Source organism: Phyllostomus hastatus, unplaced genomic scaffold (assembly GCF_019186645.2).
Source record: "Phyllostomus hastatus isolate PE091 unplaced genomic scaffold, TTU_PhHast_1.1 phas_scaffold_78, whole genome shotgun sequence".
In the NCBI taxonomy this organism is placed as follows: Eukaryota; Metazoa; Chordata; class Mammalia; order Chiroptera; family Phyllostomidae; genus Phyllostomus; species Phyllostomus hastatus.
In genome coordinates, this window is record NW_025334041.1 from 31,052,875 (window position 1) to 31,071,579 (window position 18,705).

At 35.9% G+C, this 18,705-nt stretch overlaps 2 protein-coding genes across 7 annotated transcripts in view; one reads left to right on the forward strand and one right to left on the reverse strand.

Annotated features, from left to right (window-relative positions):
* The window catches only part of ANKIB1 (ankyrin repeat and IBR domain containing 1), a 129,536-nt gene extending 127,826 nt beyond the window's left edge, over window positions 1–1,710 (reverse strand). The window contains exon 1 of one of the 3 annotated variants that reach the window (XM_045827044.1): window positions 1,203–1,710. The gene's annotated coding sequence lies outside the window, so the exon portion shown is untranslated. The remainder of the gene's footprint in view (window positions 1–1,202) is intronic. The other 2 variants (XM_045827041.1, XM_045827043.1) reach the window with 2 other exon arrangements.
* Window positions 1,711–1,984: 274 nt separating this feature from the next.
* KRIT1 (KRIT1 ankyrin repeat containing) overlaps window positions 1,985–18,705 on the forward strand; it is a 36,279-nt gene continuing 19,558 nt past the window's right edge. Inside the window, exons 1-8 of one of the 4 annotated variants that reach the window (XM_045827048.1) lie at window positions 1,985–2,121; window positions 6,430–6,533; window positions 7,797–7,956; window positions 10,901–10,993; window positions 12,098–12,227; window positions 14,163–14,406; window positions 14,622–14,737; window positions 14,907–15,050. In XM_045827048.1, coding sequence (XP_045683004.1) covers window positions 6,432–6,533; window positions 7,797–7,956; window positions 10,901–10,993; window positions 12,098–12,227; window positions 14,163–14,406; window positions 14,622–14,737; window positions 14,907–15,050 — 989 coding nt within the window. In that variant the 5' untranslated portion in view covers window positions 1,985–2,121; window positions 6,430–6,431. Of the gene's footprint in view, window positions 2,265–6,429; window positions 6,534–7,796; window positions 7,957–10,900; window positions 10,994–12,097; window positions 12,228–14,162; window positions 14,407–14,621; window positions 14,738–14,906; window positions 15,051–18,705 lie in introns of all 4 variants that reach the window. The other 3 variants (XM_045827049.1, XM_045827047.1, XM_045827046.1) reach the window with 3 other exon arrangements.

Below are 18,705 nucleotides of genomic sequence, written 5' to 3' on the forward strand. Positions count from 1 at the left end.
ACAAAGAACCTGTGATACACAGAGTAAACTTATTCTTAAATTATCATTTGTTTCCTATAGTGCATTGAAAAGTAGCAAATGCATTAAGGCCTGTAAGAGCTATTGTCCCATCACTAACAGCATTAAAATTATTTTTAAATCTATTTTCTGTAGTAATCATTTGTTTCAAAAAGCAAACCAAATTTTAATGAGTAAAACTGCATAGTCCAAAATCTGGAAAAACAGTTAGTTTCTTTTTAAACAAAGCAGCAGGAAGGTCATATATAGAACCAAGGTGTGTAACATCTGTTGATGCTGATCCAAATGTGTGTTTTTTTTTAAAGGCGGGGCTCTCTGGAATTAAGGATTTCAAATAGTATCTTACCAAATATAATCTGATAGAATCTTTAAAAATCACGTTAGTGTTTTTTTACCCACTAACAAAATCTTCCAATACAAAGATGTTCACATTAGACACTTGGTAAATGAAGAACTAAATGTAAATCCAAAACACATTTGAATCATCAGACTTTTGTTTTCACTATTAAAGATCTTACGGAATGGGTCTTCATTTCAATACAAGACTGTTCAATATGCCATTCGTGTGAATAGAGTTTGTAAGAAACATTCTCAAAACGTCCTCAGGAGATGCTTAATGGTTCTAGTCCCAATTTTCTGCGACTCAGAGTAACGTACAGAAAACGGCTTATACAGTTAGCAAGGGAAAGGAATGAAGATCCAAGGGAGAGGCCCATTCTTTTGTTTTGGTGGCAGAAGCTGCAAAAATAAAGGTTCTCAAGAGCCATCTGTACCTACCCCACCCAACAGAGCCCTGCAGAGCACTTTCATCCTTCCGCTCAAGACTCTCTAGCCCTTGAGATCCCGTGGCTCTCCACATCTCAAGGGATGGGCGGTGGAGGCTGTGGGGTCTGGGGTACCGAAAGAAAGAGGAAGGATATAGACCCTTTAAGGACAGTGACGAGATGCGTCTAGAATGGGGAGGATGGGACGCACCAGAGACCCGGAGGCTTGCAAATTCACTGGGAGAAAAGCCCCACGGGGAAGACAGAGGACCATGCCTGTTCAGGAATGGGGACGGACAGACAGACAGACTGACTGACTGACACACAATCCTCCACAGGACCTGGGAGGGCGTGAACTGGGCAGTCCGAAATGGGTTGAGACACCCTCAAACAGACCGGTACCGCGAAGCTGAGACTTACGGTTACTTCCCAGGCTGAGGGTTACGTGTCGGAGGGACCCCGCAGTTCTGCCACCGCCGCGGCGGCCCCAGCCTCTCTCTCGGAGCCGGTGACCTCAGGTTCACACCCTACCCCCCGCCTCACCCACCTGGGCAGGCGCCCCCTACTCGCTGGCCCGGGTGCGTTCGCCGGGCGGAGGCTTTTCGGGCCGAGGGTGCGCACTGGAGCGGGCACGCGGGCACGCTGCGTGAGCCAGAAGCGCCCGCGGCGAGGCTCAGACTCGGCGGGCGACCCCCATCCTTCTCCCACCCGCCGCGCAGCCCCACTCAGGAGAGGGGAAGAGGGGGCGGTGGCTCTTGCCTCCGCCTGGCGGTCAAGTCCGGCTCATGCTCCAGTCTTGCGTGTGCGCGCGCGCGCACAGCCCCAGCCGCCTTCCTCCCCTACCCCGCCTCCCGCTCAGCCGCGCGCCCGCAGCCACCACCTCAGAACCCGAGTCACCCGCCACCAGCCCCAAGCACCCGCAGCCCCAGCGAGAAGCAGCAGAAACGGCAGCTGCACGGCCGCCGACCCGGAAATTCTTCTACAGCCAACCGCGTTGCAGTTCGGGTGTGAACCCGGAAGCGATTTCCTCGCCCCGGTAGCGGCGGGCTGGAAAGCTAATAAGGCCTTTAAAAATCTGGAACCCCTTAGTTTTGGGAGAGAATGAGGGGTACATGGTACTGAGCTGCGAAGAGAGGGAAGGACAATAAAAAGCCCGTGGGCAAGAGGTTCTCCGAGTCCAGACAACCGAGCTCTAGAGGTGCGGGGTAGGAAGCGCGGCCAGACACGTCCGGCAAATTCGGGTGGCGACACCGGGTTTCCTTGTCACAGGAAGTCGGTCCTGGCCGCTGCTAAAAAGGAAAGGAGGAATGAGAAAGCTGTGAAGATCTCCTGCCCCCAGGTGACTGTCCCACCCAGTGAGTTGAATGTAGCGCCCTGGGAGGTGCTCGGCTGCCCGCTCGGGTGAGACGAGGAGCAGCAAGATCAGACTCCAGCGAGAAAACGGAGAGGTGGGAGGCTGTACTCCTCATTTAGTTTCTCCAGGCAAGGAATTTATTTCTTACAAGTAGTTACAAACAAACCAAAGCCACTTTTTGGGTTGCAGCTTTCTGAACCAAGAGGCGTGCACATCTCTGGTAATGGACGTTGATGGGTGGGGGAGGAAAAACATCCCAGGCAATGTGTTTGTTTTTGTCATTTCAGGGAAAGCGATTCACAATGCCATTTCAACTCACTTCCCCTCGCTACACCTCTCTCTAAGCCCTATCTTTTAGGGCTTTTGGTTTTCTTTCTTTGCTTTTTCTCCACGTTGCTTTTAGCTTCACCAAAAGTCTTCGATCTAGCTGGCCCGACTCAGTATCTCACTTGCATTCCCCTCTCACTGTTAGAGAATTATGTGTCTTCCCATTTTCTCCCTTCATCTGGTCTTTTAACTGCTTTGCCATCCTCATCTTATTTTGGGAAATACCGAAAACTCAAAAGTATTTTCATAGCAATGTAAAACAATTCATTCCGTGATCTTTTTCTCTTAACCCCATGTTAATGTATTATTTATTTCCCCCTTGGAACTGGGTTATAGAATACAATAACAACTACTAAATACTACAGCATATTTAGATATATTAGGGATGAAATGATGCTTCCACAAATTACCTCATTAAATGTACTTGATCTTCACTGTAGGAATTCACTTGGTTCCCAATTCCAATTATTACTTAGTTCCTTCTCTGTTAGGCAAAGTTAATATAATTGCCTTGAAAAGCTATTTGAAGATTATTAAATATCGTAAATTGCAGAGTAGAGTGTCAATATAAAGAGTTTTAAAATTATTGATGACGCTTGTTGATATTGATAAGCGATGACTGGTAGAATTTTTGAAGGGACAAGGAGAAAGCAAGCTGAGGTAGAAGTACTAATAGGTATTTTCGATTCTACTTTATTATTATTTCCTCTCTTTTTATTGCCATAAACCAATATAAGCAGAAGAATGAGGTTTTTATCATTGAAATCCTGTAGGGGAATTCTTACTGATAATTTAGTTTCCATCTCTTCTCTTTAATGTTATCTATGTTTTAAAATAATGGATTTGTTTCAGCGGACTGGGTCAGGGTCGGGTAACTTAGCCCCTTTACCTTAGCTTTTTCTTCTGTAAAGTGGGGATAATAATTTCTACATCATCAGGTTTAGGCGGGTGGATAAAATAAGTTAATATAGAGAGCACTTAGCAGGGTGTCTAGCCCATAATAAGCATTATAGGTGTTAATTTTATATTATTTTAAAAGCATATTAAATGTTATTTAGAAATTGAAAGTAATAAAAACTTACGGAGAGCTTGATAAAAATTCATTTTGGCTGATGGGTATAGAAATGCATTTTATTAGTGGTTTTCAGCTATGGACAGTAAGGTTTTGGGTTGCTTTAGTTAAAGTTGGGTTTTAAAACGTTGAGAAACATTGCTTAAGGCTGGAGGAAGAAGCATTTTTTTTTTTGTCTCAGGAATTTCTTATAGTACCCTAAGACAATGTTCCACATTTTTTTTTGTTTTTATTTGGGAAAATAAACTTTCTGACTGTTGGTAATTTCCATTAGCATGTACTTTGCAAACTGGTAAATCATCCTGTTGGCTTTGACTTCCGATAACTAAATTTATGATCCCGATATTCACATACTGAATCTTTTCCTCCATTGCAAAAGTCTTTAAGTTTGTACATCTATACTCTACACAGCAGATGTTTCTTATTAAAGACACTGGCATTTTGTTAAACAGGACTGTCTAGCATAGTGAAGAGATGTTAACAAACCTCCCCCTTGGGGACTTAATGGCATTTGTACACCTCCCCTCTCCCAGTCATAGTGACAACCAGAAATTCCCCTACATATTTTCAAATGATCCCAATTAGGTACTTTTCCAGTGGCAGTTGTTTTAGCGGTGGCATGCATGTCCTTTCCCAGTAGTGGATGTTAACGGGAGGACGTTGATGGGTGGTTCCCCAATTGAGAACCACTTCTACATATTTGTAAGGCCTCATTGCTTAGGCAGCGTATCATCATTTATGCCTGAGCATTTCCAGAATAGAATGAACCATATAACAAAATGCCACATATTTCCTATTCTTAGTAACTTGAACCCTTATTTACATCTTAGTCTAAGCATATTGCAAACTCTAGTTACACCTTTATTATTTTTAACCAAAGTTACTCTCCCAGTTCCTTCGGGTGTGTTTCTGCGTTAGCAGTTTTGCATTCATGTATTAGTGGCTTTTCTTTCTTTCCTAACTTAAGCCATTGTTTCCTTTTTTCATGTCACTGGACGTATGCCAATTTCAAATATTAAAGTATGAATATTTCTTGAAAATAAATTTTTAGAGTCTTTTGGGGATATGTTAACATTAAATGATGTAAAAACAAAAGACTATAACCCTCATGGTTATGACTTTTATTAGTTCACATCTTTCTATCTTTTAGAGAAGTGCTGAGCAGAGATAAAGCATTTTGCATGTAGGTAATTTTTAAAAAAATATTAATTAACCAGCACAGGAATTGATTTGCTTTACGTTATATTTAGAAAACTAAGAATTACTTGATTTCTCTTTTAAGTGCTTAATAGGAAAAAAGGTTTCTGTAATTGTGTCATACATGTTATACAATGTCTTTCTTTTGAGGGCTTGTAGTCTTCAAGGAGGCATCCATACACTTCATGATTTGTGAGGTTTTATTATCTTGAAGTCATTGTTAATCTGTGGTGATAATTGCTAAATAGAAATTCTGAGAAGAAAGGGGATATGTTTTTCACATAGTATAGGAAGCTCTACTGCATGAAGTGGATTTAATGGAAACTGGGCTGAAAAAAAATTTTGTGAGAATGCATGATAAGTCTTCAGAATTAATATCTCAGTCCTAATGTTTAACTGTAGTTTCTCTGGTGAAATGTATATAGTTTCACTGGATCTAAATCAGTGAAAATTTTTATAATTTAAAATACATTTTTAAATGATTTAATTATTTAAATAATATTAAAGTTTTTGTGCAATAATTTTAATGGTTTTAATCTTAGGCTAATTAAAAGGACAAAAGCTTCTGGATTTTAAAAGAGTTTTTAAAGAAAATTTTCCAGTTATAAGGCTTTTGTTGTTGTTATTTAAGAAGGTGCATAAAGGTCCATTAAAGGTTCCAAAATGACTTCATTAACTTCAGTTGAAAAAACAGAATAAAAATTCCTCTGTCTCTTAAGTAACATTCAGAAAATGTTCTTGAAAATGATTTTTTTCCCCTCTGTCTCTATGAGAGTTGAGACAAGAAAGAACTCATTAAATATGAACAGATCATCTTAATGCCTAATAATCTGTTTTTAACTATTAAAGATTAATCTCAACATGGATGGGAAACTTCTTGTTTGATGCTCTTTTAGAAATTTGCTGCCATGTAAATGAGGGGAAACATTTTAGCCATTAAAAAAATGAATAATAGTACTTAATGAAATAGAACTATTAAATGACCAACAGAGTGCTTGAAATTCAGCTACTTGTTGGAAATTGCTCAGTGGAGATGTGTATATAATATATATTTGGAAGAATATTTTTATTATCTAGGGAATTATAATGGAAGTGGAAAATACTCTTATATCTTTGTCAGAAAGCTTTCATCAACTATCCAAATGTTTTTGACTATAATGGGCACCTCCAAAGGGAATTTTAAACTATACATTAGCTCATCCAAATGTCAAATATGAAAGTTCTCTGAAGATTCTGAAGAAAATGTCAGTGGTAGCTACCTATTTCCAACTTTCAAACTATTAACAATATAACATTCACTTGTATAATTTGTAGAAAAATAAGTGTTTAATATTCTGAGTCACTATTTCAAGTCAATATTTACTTAGTACTTATAAGACATTTTTATAATCGTATCACTTTTTTAGATATAAAAAGCAGATTTTTATGTAGTTAAGCCTTCTGAAAGTATGTATCCTCATTTTTTTTTTAGCTTTTAATAGAAAAGGAAAAAAGGACTACAAGGATGTCTTAAATTATAAGCTAAGGTTTTGAATAGTTCAGTGGTAAAATAGAACCAGTCATCTCTGGCTTGCCTTTTAAAGGGTAGATATGTATTTTAAGATAGGAAAAGCAACATCTTATTTAGTTGTGTTACAAAGTGATTATGTATCCTTTAATTTAATCTTTCAAGGCATTTCTTTGTTTGTTTTGTAAAGCAATGGGAAATCCAGAGAACATAGAAGATGCATATGTTGCTGTTATCCGTCCGAAGAATACTGCCAGTCTAAATTCCCGGGAATACAAGGCTAAATCATATGAAGTGAGAACAATTTACTAACGTTTGATTTGCTACTACTGAATTGTCAGTCTCTATTATCATTTTTATTTACATATAGTCTTACTGTATCCTGTAAATTCTTCTTGACAACCTAAGATCTTGACAAGCTAGAATCGAAACCCTGGATCTCTGCCTATCACTGTCTTTTTGATTTTGCTGTATGCCTTTTGACCATTTTTCTATTCATTGATACATGTAAGTTATTAGATATTAAAAAGTATTTGAGTTTTCCTTAGAATTTATAGATTTTGTTTTTAGCACAATTTGTGGAATGGCTCTCAAAAGTAAAAATAAATTGCAAAAGTCAGCTTATACAAAATTTCAATCTATACATTATTTTTGGTTATTTTTCCCAAAGAACAGTTTTTAACAGTATGCTAAAAAGTATCTTTTTACCTTTAATTTTTAGGAGATTACGTTACTTTTCTATAGTTTTCAATTATACTGGGTGGGGCAAAAATAGGTTTCCAATTTGTATGGAAAATAATGCAATAATTAATAAATAATAATACAAGAATAAATTATGTTTTGTGTTCTCACAACTGTAAACCTACTTGTGCCCCACCCTGTATTACATGTATTAGTAAATGTGATTGGGGGAAAGGGAACAAAAACAGAATTGTTATCTTCTTTATTCAACAGAGTCCAAACACTATAAAATACATCTAACCCAGGGGTGTCAAACTCATTTTCACCAGAGGACACATTGCCCTTGCAGTTGCCTTCAAAGGACCAAATGTAATTTCAACTCCTTAACAGTTCAGGAGTGGTTACATTTATACAGTCCTAAAATTATTTCTGTCCTTTTGAAGGCAAACACAAGGCTTATGTGGCCCTGGGTGAAAATGAGTTTGACACCCCTGTTCTAACCTAACTCCAGCTTATTTGGGTGGCGTGTTGCTTAAATTACTTTTGGGGTGTTAGTTATCTGAAATCTATTGAAGGATATTGCAGGGGTTCTCAGGAGGCTGCTGCTTTAGCAGTGCTCTGGCATCCTGGTTCTCAGTCCTGGCTGCACTGTTGAAACAATCACCTGGGGAACTTGAAAACTTCTGGGACCAGGATCCTACTCCCTAAACATTCTGATTTAATAGGTCAGAGATGAAGCTGGGCGTTGATAATATTTTAAAAGCTTCCCAGCTTATTCTAATATGCAGTTAGGGTTAAGAAAGACTGCTGGCTTATTATATTCTAGGGCAAATAAATTGAATTTAAACTTTCTCAATATTATTTTTCTTATCCAAGATTTTATTGCATGAAGTTCCTATTGAGGGACAGAAAAAAAAGAGAAAGAAAGTTTTGTTGGAAACTAAACTTCAAGGCAACAGTGAAGTAACACAAGGCATATTGGATTACGTAGTAGAAACCACCAAACCAATTTCTCCTGCAAACCAGGGTATCAAAGGTAGGAAACTTCTTTCTTTCTTTTTCTTCCTTTCTTCTTTTCTTTTCTCTTTCCTTCCCTTTTCTTTCTTTTACACGTTTACTTTAAATGCTTATGGAGAAGGACATTTAAAATATATATTAATATCAATTTCTTTTTATGTTCCTTTCTATTTAAAAAACTTGAAAAAGACTCAGAAGTTTGTTGTTTGTTTGTTTGTTTTTAGTTACAGGGTAGACCCTTGAAGAAGTAACTAGAGTAGAGAAAAAGTAACCTTTAATATTTTTTAAGTTGAAAAATATTTAATGAGTGTTAATGACTTGTTTGGTAGAGACAGAAAAACCCAAGGGGTGACATGAAAACTAAAAGTACAGACTACTTTTGGTAGAAGTATAGTTTCCTAGGTATCTTTGAATTGCTATTTTTATTTCTGTACTCCAGGACAGAGAAAACTATAAAGCTCTCTTCATAACTAAGTAAAAGTTAAGATTCATGGATTAGAAAGAGTCCTATAAGTTACCAGGTAGCAAGGGTTTTCTTCCTATTTGGTCACAAGAAGAAAAACGCTATTCAAAGAGCCAAACTGAATTACAGAAGAATATTAACCCTGAAATTGAGGCCCTATTTAAAATGTTGAATAATGTGTATATAGCCTGTGAAACTGATTAAAAAGTAATGATCCGCTTTCTCAGGCCATAATCTCACAAGAAGCAGACAGCATTTAGAAGTTGCAGAAATTATTAACTGTGTCCAAGATTCAGGCATTACAATTAAAAAGGTAAAGATAATTCCAGTCAAATAGCAGTTGAAACAGTTGTTAGTGAGGTAAAAGCATACATACCTCTTTAAAGCTTACTCAGCGTTTTTTCTGTTCATTTTTATAGCTTGGTTGTCTAACTCATCTGTTTTATTAGTACAGAAACTGTTTTTGTTGCAGAGATAAGGCTGTATCCTGTGGTTTGATTTATTAGTTATTTTGGATATTTATTCGCTAGAGATAGCTAACTATAGCCTATTTTTCATAACTTTTGGAGGTATCATTTACTATATTTTACCCTCCTAGGAGGGCCCGGAGAGTTTTTGTGGGTTGGGGATCTAAGCATTGTAACCCAAGATTATAATAAGTACCTGCATAAATTTACAGATCTTTGATATATATTTTGAGTACCACAAAGAGTATCTCCTTTCTCTATCAGATATAAGAGAGATTGATCGTATCTAAAAAGGGGACTAGGCTTGTGGGTGAGAAAGGCATGCAGAAGGCTATCTTTGGATGCCAAAAATTTGTCGGTCTTTTCTTTCACAGTCTTAATCTTTTCTGATATTTTCATCCAGACTTGTTTTACTATTGCTAAATTGTTACAATTAGCAGGATCTATTTTGAGATCAAATTCCTGAAACCAAAGTCCAATTAACCTAAATCATATATTTGAGCTGAGAGAGACAAGCTAGAATTTGCTGTGAACTAGCCAAACTCTACCACTCAGACCATCCACTCCAAAGAAGGGATGGACACGGTGTCGGTGTTAACAAAGATGTTTGTTCCCTGGCCCAGAGGGCAGGATTGTTTCTCTTAGAAGTTATGAGTGGATGGGCACCCTGAAACGTGTCTAGCATAGTTATGCCTTGTATACTTAGTAAAATGTACTTATATTTTTAAAGAGAAATTAAAATACAGAAGTTCTACTTAACTAAACAGATAATTGTATTAATGAGCCATACCATATCCTAATTACCATAGTCAGTTGAGTTTTTCTAAATGTATGAAATATTTTTGTAGTTTATGATTCCTCACATGAAAACCACAAATGATTTTACCATAGCAGTTATGCCTTTCCTTTTTGTTCAGGGATTTTTATAATTTATAGAACACTACCAAACTTACTTATTCATGAAATTGTTAAATTGATCCTTTGAGTTGGTGTATGGTCATTTTCACATCTATAAAAAGACATAGGTTGTCACCTGCTAAAATAATATTCCCATTGGTGAAGAAGTTAAGACTAGAACCTTCATCATTTCCTAATCCATAGTCAGCTTTTATTTTTTCCCTGCAACAGATCTCATAGTCACAGCTATAATTGGCAAAGTAGGCAAGTGAACAGTGGAGTAGAACTGGATCTGGCGAAGCCACAAGGCAGGAAAGATTAAGACAAAACTTCAAGCCAGACAAAAGAAATATTGCCTCTGAAAATTAATAGAATGTTATTCTGTCTCTAACATTTCTACTTTGTACAATAATTCATTTTATAAAATAATTGGGGTCTATAATAATAACGAGCCATAATAATCACAAATGTTGATTCCAGTATTTTGTGAATAAATGAAACTGCTTGAACCATTATATTATCTACCTGTCCACAGAAGACAGCCAGCCAGGGTGAGGAACAAGGTTCTATTTCTTGGGGTGGAGACATTGGAAAGTTTGACAAAAATTGTGACAAAGGTATCTAGAGCATAAGAGGTTTTAGAGTACAAGACTTGTAGGTTATTATTTATGTTCTCCTTGCTACCAGATCAGGAAAAACAGACTAAGTGTTGGTTACAATTCAAAATAACAGTTTGTAGTCCAATCAGATTTTATTAAAAATCTGAAATTGAGGGCAGAGGTTGCAGATTAAGTGAAGAGGTGCTAAACTTTAAGATTTTGCAATGTATGTATACCACCTACATCCCCGCTGAGTGAGGAAGTATATATGCCTCTTGAGCCTGCAGGATGATGCCTCGGTGTTCAGTAGCTCTGGCAGTCCTTAGCAGGACAGTATTTCTTGTTATTCACCAGAAGATTCTCTTCTATTGTGTTAAGACCAGGACCTCTAATTTACTGTTTGATTGTACACAAAATGAATATTATCAGAATTACCAGTTTTTATTAGGACAAATAATAAAATTGACTTCTAATATTTTAATTGGTCTCACTGCCTTTTTTTTTTAATCTTTACTGACTTTTTAAAAAAATGATTAGGAAAACGAGTGGTGCTACTGAAGAAATTTCCTCTGGATGGGGAGAAGATGGGCAGAGAAGCAGCATTATATATTGTTCCATCAGTTGTTAAAGGTAAAGTCCAAGTTTTATTTTACGAATCGTTTTGTGCCTTGGATTCTAAGTTAAAATCTATTGTAGACCCTGACTGGTATGCCTCAGTCAGTTGAGCATGGTTCTGCAAGGCAAAGGATTGATTGTTCATTCCTGGTTGGGGCATATGCCTGGGTTGTGGCCAGGTCCCAGTTTGGGGCACGTGGGAGAGGCGGCCAATCAGTGTTTCTCTCTCACATCCATGTTTCTCTCCCTCTCTCCTTCCCTTCCCCTTTCTGTAAAAATAAATAAATCTTTTTAAAATATCTATTGTGGAATTTAGGAATTTGCACTCATAGTTACTACTATAATACTGTTGTAAAATACATGTTCTTAATAGATGGGAGATTTGTTACTTAAATAAAGATATTTTGATTTTGAAGTAGTAATAATCAGGCTTCTGGAAGTGAACAATAATGTTTTTGTTTCTGTGGGAAACCATGTATTGAAACTAAAACTTGTCAGGTTATACTAAAGGACTTTTCAAGGATGTGCTATAGATAGAATGGAAACAGATATTTAATTATTTTTGAAAATTAAGATATTATGATCAGGACCTATGTTTTCTTTGGGACAAGAAAGTGTCGGTAGTAGTTCTAAAACACTCTGTCCAACTACAGTGGCAGTATCTTAAATGGTGTTAGAAATCTTACTAGTCAAAGTTTTATAACATTGAGAAAGAGGAAATAGTTTCAATTCTCCATAATTCTAAATACTGCATTCACCCAGGTGGATAAAGTCACAGAGCTGGCCATTACTTGAATCCACGTCTTCTATTTCCAAATCTAAAATAATCAATACTTAACAATGTTTTTTTAAAAATATACTGTAACTTTTATTTTTTATTTATTTTTTAAATATTTTTTTATTTCTTTATTGAGAGGGGAATGGAGGGAGAAAGAAAGGGAGAGAAACACCAATGTGTGGTTGCCTATAGTGTGCCCCCTACTGGGGACCTGGCCAGCACTCAATCCACTGAGCTATACCAGCCAGGGCTAAATGTACTGTAACTTTTAAATAAACATGCAGTTGCAAACCTTTTATATAATGGTTATAATGGCATAACTCTTTATTTTTCTTTTCCAGATAATACTAAATACGCATATACTCCTGGATGCCCAATTTTTTACTGCTTACAAGATATTATGCGAGTCTGTAGTGAATCCAGCACTCACTTTGCTACTCTTACAGCAAGGATGTTAATAGCCTTGGATAAGTAAGAACTGCCATTAAAAATATTTTTTAATAAATAAAACACATGTTGATAGTAGAAAATAGCTCTGATAGATACCAACACTTTTGGAAGAAAATAATGAAATTAATAATATATATATAAATAAGTGGTAAGTTTTTTAAAAATTAAATTTATCAAGGTAATATTGGTTAATAACATTATGTAAATTTGAAGTATACGACATTAAAATTTATCTGTATACTCTATTGCATGCTCACAACCTAAAGTCTAATTCCTTCCTATCACTATATTTGACTCCCTTTGAACCAATTCACCCTTACCCTACTCCCCTCTCTCTCTGGTAACTACCATTTCTGTTGCTTATAACTGTGAGTTTGTTTTGTTAGTTCACTCGTTGCTTTTTGTTTTATATTCCACATGCAAATGAAATCATACTGTTTTTGTCCTCTGTCTGACTTACTATAATTCCTTCAAGATCCATTATGTTGCAGATGGCGATGTTTCATTGTTTTATTTATTGCCTTGTAGTATTCCATTGTATATATATCACATCTTCTTTATCCAGTCATCTGCTGATGGACACTTAGGTTGTTTCTATGTCTTGGCAATTATATGTAAAGCTGCAAATGAACATGGGGGTACATATATCTTTACCAGTTAGTGTTTTCATATTTTTCGGGTAGATACCCAGAAGAGGAATTGCTGGATCATATGGTAATTCTACTGTTAATTTTTTTTAAGGAAACTCCATACTGTTTTCGCGCAATGGCTGCACCAATTTACATTCCCACCAACAGTGCCTGAGAGTTTCCTTTTCCCCACATCCTCATTAATACTTGTTATTTCTTGGCTTTTTTCTGCCATTTGCTTTTTATTTTTATATAACTTTTTTTAATTGTCTTTTTTTCCATTACCATTTAACCCCCATTATAGCCTCCTCCTCCCCTAATCACCACACTGCTGCCAAGTTCATGAGTTCTTTTACCTATTTGTTGGATGCCTTCACCCCCTAACCCCCATCCCCCCAACACCAGGAGCTGTCGGTCTGCTCTCTATCTGAGTCTGTCTTGCTTGTTAGTTCAGTTTGTTCATTAGATTCCACATATGAGTGAGATCATATGGTATTTGTCTTTCTCGGACTGGCTTATTTCATTTAGCATGATGTTCTCCGGGTCCTTCCATGCTGTCACAAAGGGTAAAATTTTTGTCTTTATTACAGCCAAGTAGTATTCCATTGTGTAAATATACTATAGTTGTTTTATCCACTCATCTACTGATATACATTTGGGCTGCTCCCATATCTTAACAGTTGTAAACAATGCTGCAATGAACATACATAATAGCCATTTTAACAGGTATGTGGTGGTATTTCATTATGGTTTTGATTTGTAAGAAATGGTAAGTTTTTATAAAACTAGATTTAATAATGAGTTGCTCTCATAATGAGTTACTCACATTAGTGAACAAGTCTTTTAACCTACCATGCCCATGCCTTCGTCTTTCTGTAACAACAGGGTTGATGTGCCTACATCTAAGTGGTTTAAATTTTGAAAGTGCTTTGTATTTTTTGAAAGGGGTTTTTATTATTATAATAGTGTATGTATTTTTAGAAATAGTTTGCAGTGTCCATTAACAAAACTTTTTTTTAAAGATTTTATTTATTTTATTTATTTTTTTTTTAAAGAGGGGAGGGAGGGAGAAAGAGAGATAGAAACATCAATGTGTGGTTGCTGGGGGTCATGGCCTTCAACCCAGACATGTACCCTGACTGGGAATCAAACCTGTGACACTCATTAACAAAACTTTTATTGATAGTAAATGAAGTCCTTTACCAACATTAATTAAAGTTATAAACATCTGAATATTAGAAAGTATCACATGTTAAAATTGGATAGTATTCTACTTTTTTCTTCACTTTTGAACAAATACTTCAGTTTCTTTTTTCTATTCTGCCAGGTGGTTAGATGAACGTCATGCACAATCTCACTTTATTCCAGCTTTATTCCGACCGTCTCCTCTTGAGCGGATAAAAACTAATGTCATAAATCCTGCATATGCTACTGAATCAGGTCAGACAGAAAACTCACTACATATGGGCTATAGTGCACTAGAAATAAAGAGTAAGATGCTGGCCCTAGAGAAAGCAGATACCTGTATTTACAACCCTTTGTTTGGATCAGATCTTCAATATACAAATCGGGTAAGAATTGAATATATTTTGGCTCTGATTTCCAAAGACATTTCATCTCAAATGTCAATTTTTTTTTCCTGAGGTAAAAGCATCTGTTACTATTGTTATAATTAAGGTGACATCCATACTTAGCTCTTTTTATATGTATTAAAGTTAAATATGTAAAGCTCTTAAGGGTTTTTTGTTTGTTGTTAGTTTTATTTTGTTTTGCTTTTCCTTTCTAGGTTGATAAAGTGGTAATTAATCCATACTTTGGTCTAGGAGCTCCAGACTACTCAAAAATCCAAATTCCCAAACAGGAAAAATGGCAGAGAAGCATGAGCAGTGTCACAGAAGACAAGTACTTGTTTTGGTTTTACTCCACATTGCTTTTTTAAAAACTTACATTCTACCATTATAACATTGCTTAAAATGATATACGTACTTAATATGCAATATAGCCATTGCATAAGTGATGTTGTTTGTAGCTGCTCAGTGATATATAGCTTTCAATTTGTTTTTTTGAACAGGGAACGACCATGGGTAGATGATTTTCCTCTCCATCGGAGTGCCTGTGAAGGAGATTCAGAATTATTAACCCGTCTTCTCAATGAAAAATTTTCAGTCAACCAATTAGATAATGATCACTGGGCACCCATTCATTATGCATGCTGGTAAACATTAACTTATTTTCCTTTTAAAAGAATGAATCCTTGGTTATAAATGTTAGCGCTCCTTTTCAAAATTATTCTCATTCCAGCCTCTTTTTTTTTCTACCATGTTTGTCTTATGAGCTTTCTACTTAGATCTTTAATTACCATATCTGTGCATCCATTCAGAATTGCCAGGTCTGCCTTGAGGGAAAATAAATTAGTATTCTCAGGCATTATCAGGTCATATCAAAGGATAGCTAATGACTAGCCAAGTGTCATTGCACAGCACAAGGTCCCTTATTTATTCTAGCAATTTTTATTGTTTTGTATTGGAGTTATGTTTATTTATCCTCAGTATAAAATTTACATGTGTTAACTACTTATGATTGGACCTCATATTAGAAAAGTACCCTTTTAGTTAAAAACCCTCAAAAGCTCTCATTAGAATCAAAGCCTTCCTTTGTGTGTGTGTGTGTGTGTGTGTGTGTGTGTTTTAAGTTGAGAGGGTTAGCTCCTGGGATTGAGGTTAGCTCTTTCCACTAGTTGTCCAATGTACTTCTTGCTCACCTACTCTTCTCACAAGATAGTAACTTTTCCCCTCAGTTGGGCCAAGTTCTTAAACTTGTGTTCATAGCAGTAGTTAATCATTTGCTATAGCCCATCCTTTAGAGAGGATGTAATGCAATTATTTACCATCATTTCTTATGGAAAGGTAACTTGCCTTATTGGTTAAAATGAAATTCTTTGGCTGAGTTAAGAAGTGCCTATATTATTTACTGCTTGTTAATTGTCCACACTTCTTAGCTGCATGACATTGAGCAAGGTACTTTACTTCTTTGCCTCTCTGTTTTTGTTTTTTTATCTGTATGTAAAATGCATTAATTAGATCATTTCTACAGTTCTTTTCAGCTCAAATTCTTTTGGTTTCACTAATTCCAGTATTTGTGATCAAGAAGCTAAATATAGTTGCTTTAAATATACATCTTTTATTCCGTAAAAATATGCCCCTTTATTCAGTAAATATGCTCTTAATTTTTTTCTCTTAAAAAGGTTCTTTATTCTATAAATGTGCTCTTGTTTGCCCTTTACAAAGAATTTTTATATCAGGTTTGGAGTCACCCTAAATCTTCTTTAACTAAACTTACAGTTGTTTCTTCAAATTACTAGTAAATACTGCTAGCAGCCACACTGCTAAAAAAAAACACCACATTCTTTACCTGGAACTAAACAGGAAGAGGTAGAAAATATAGTTCAATCCCCAAGAAAGTACACGTGTAACTGGGACAGAGGTGGTGAATTTTAGTTTAAGAAATCCAAATTTATATTTGGCTATATTGTTGCCCTTTGTGAGAGGTGTAGGCCAGGAGTTATTTCTCCTATAATAAAAGAATGGTAATACCTATTACACTACCTATTACGTAAAAACAGAAGTATGATATTGTATTTAACGTACTTTGGATTGTCCCTAGGTTTCAGTCCCAACTCTTTGTTCCTAAAAGTATGACCTTTAGCAAGTTACTTAAAGTTTCTAAGGATTTGTTTAGATATAAGATGGGCTTAATAATAGTACCTTTCTTAAGATTAAAGAAGAAAATGCAAATAAATGCTTCAAGAGTGCCTGGCATATATAGTCATGTAAGCTTTTTACTAAATAGTTAAATCAGTCTTCATTCAAATTCACATCAATAAAATGGTCTATCTGATTAAAAGTATAGCAAGGTGACCCATACCTTTTGGTGTATTAAACTTGGTTATTGTTTCCCAGCTGACACAAAGTTAATTTTATCAAAGGATAAAATTCTTCCTTAGTGTTTTGTAGTAAACAAGATTTTCCAAGTAAAAACACTGAAGATAATTGAATTTTAGATTTAGACATGAAAATCTTTAAATTATTACAATACTTTAATAATAATAGCCAACATTTATTATTTTGGAAATGTACTCTTATAAACTAATTGGTATGAGGATTGAGGAGGGGAATACTATCTCATCAAGGGACTGGGAATAGGGGCCTATATTTATAAGAAAAGATATTTTACCCCTCTTGGTCTCTTTCCTCATCTTTATAAAGGATTTTTTATTAGATCAATTGTTCTCAAACCTAGGTGTCAGAACCCCTTCTCACTCTTAAAAATTACAGGATCCTAAAGGGCTTTTGTTTATGTGAATGATATCTGGTGTTATCATATTAGAAGATAAAACTGGAAAATATTTTAAGTATTCATTAATTTATTTAAAAATAACAATAGCCCTGGCTGGTGTAGCTCAGTGGATTGAGCACCAGCCTGCAAACCAAAAGGTTGCTGGTTTGATTCCCAGTCAGGCCAGATGCCTGAGTCGCTGGCCAGGTCCCCAGTAAGAGGCATACCAGAGGCAACCACACACTGATGTTTCCCTCCCTCTCTCTCCCTCCTCTTCCCTCTGTCTAAAAATAAATAAACTCTCTTCTTTTTTAATTTTAAAAATAAAATAACAATAACAATAAAGAGCTATTAACATAGCATAATTTTTTTGAAATATACTTCCCAAAATTACAAAAATTAATAAGAATAGCATTGTTTTACATTCTTGCAAATCTCTTTATTCCCCAGCTAAATAGAAGATAGATGGATTTTCACATCTGATTCTACCTTTAATGTGTTGCAATAATACATGTCATGTAGCTTCTATTACACTTAGGAGAAAATGAGACTGAAAGGGGCAAATAACATCTTATAGTATTACTATGAAAATATGTTTGACCTAGAGAACACCCTGAAAAGATTTTAGGGATCCTCATGGGTTCCCAGATCACTCTTTGAAAACCACTTAATTAAGTCACCCTTAGGATTTCCCCAAGCTTTTAAAATTCTCATATGGTAACCATGTACCTAAAAACTTTTCTACAGTTTCCATTTTCCAAAACTAAGTTGGCTTTCTCCCCATATGGGTAACTTTTGAAACACTCAATAAATGTCTCACATCCCATGTTCTCTGATCTTCTAAAATCATTGTCTTCTCTTTCTGATCGTACCTTTAGGCTTCACATCATTGCTAGCGGGTGTTTTAGAACTATGGTGATTTTATAGATTACTCCCTGGATTTCGTTTGGGCCTTCACTGTAACTTAGTTGTTTATCCTTTCTGTCTCATTCATCATATCACCCTTTTAGTCCTCTCCTACAAGTGATTATAAAACTTTCTACTTTTAAGCTCCTGAACTCCCACTACTTTCTTTCTTTACTCTTACCAGTTTTATTCCTATTTTCAAAGAAAATTAAAGGATTCAAAATGTTCTTTTCCATCCCTAATCAGTTTAGTTCCCATCTCTCTCCTCTATCATAGGATATACAAGTAAAAATCCTTGTTCCTCATTAAATTTACTTTCTCCTATTCTGTACTTTCTTCTTGCCTTCCAACATATATGGCTCTCTTCCTCCTTGAAAAGAACCTGCTGCCTCTTCTGGACACTGGCATGTTTCTTTCCTTCCTTTTATAGCCAGACTTCACATGTCAGTGAGCTACTCTCACACTGTTTATGTCCTTAACTTTCTTAACTTTTTCTAAGTTTTTAATCACTTTCCCTGCTCTACAGAATTTAATACTGTGAAATAGTCCTTCATTCTAAGAACAAATTAGAGTTGAAAGGGCATAAGGGAGCCATAATGAAGGTCAGTATAAATACAAGCTATCATTGT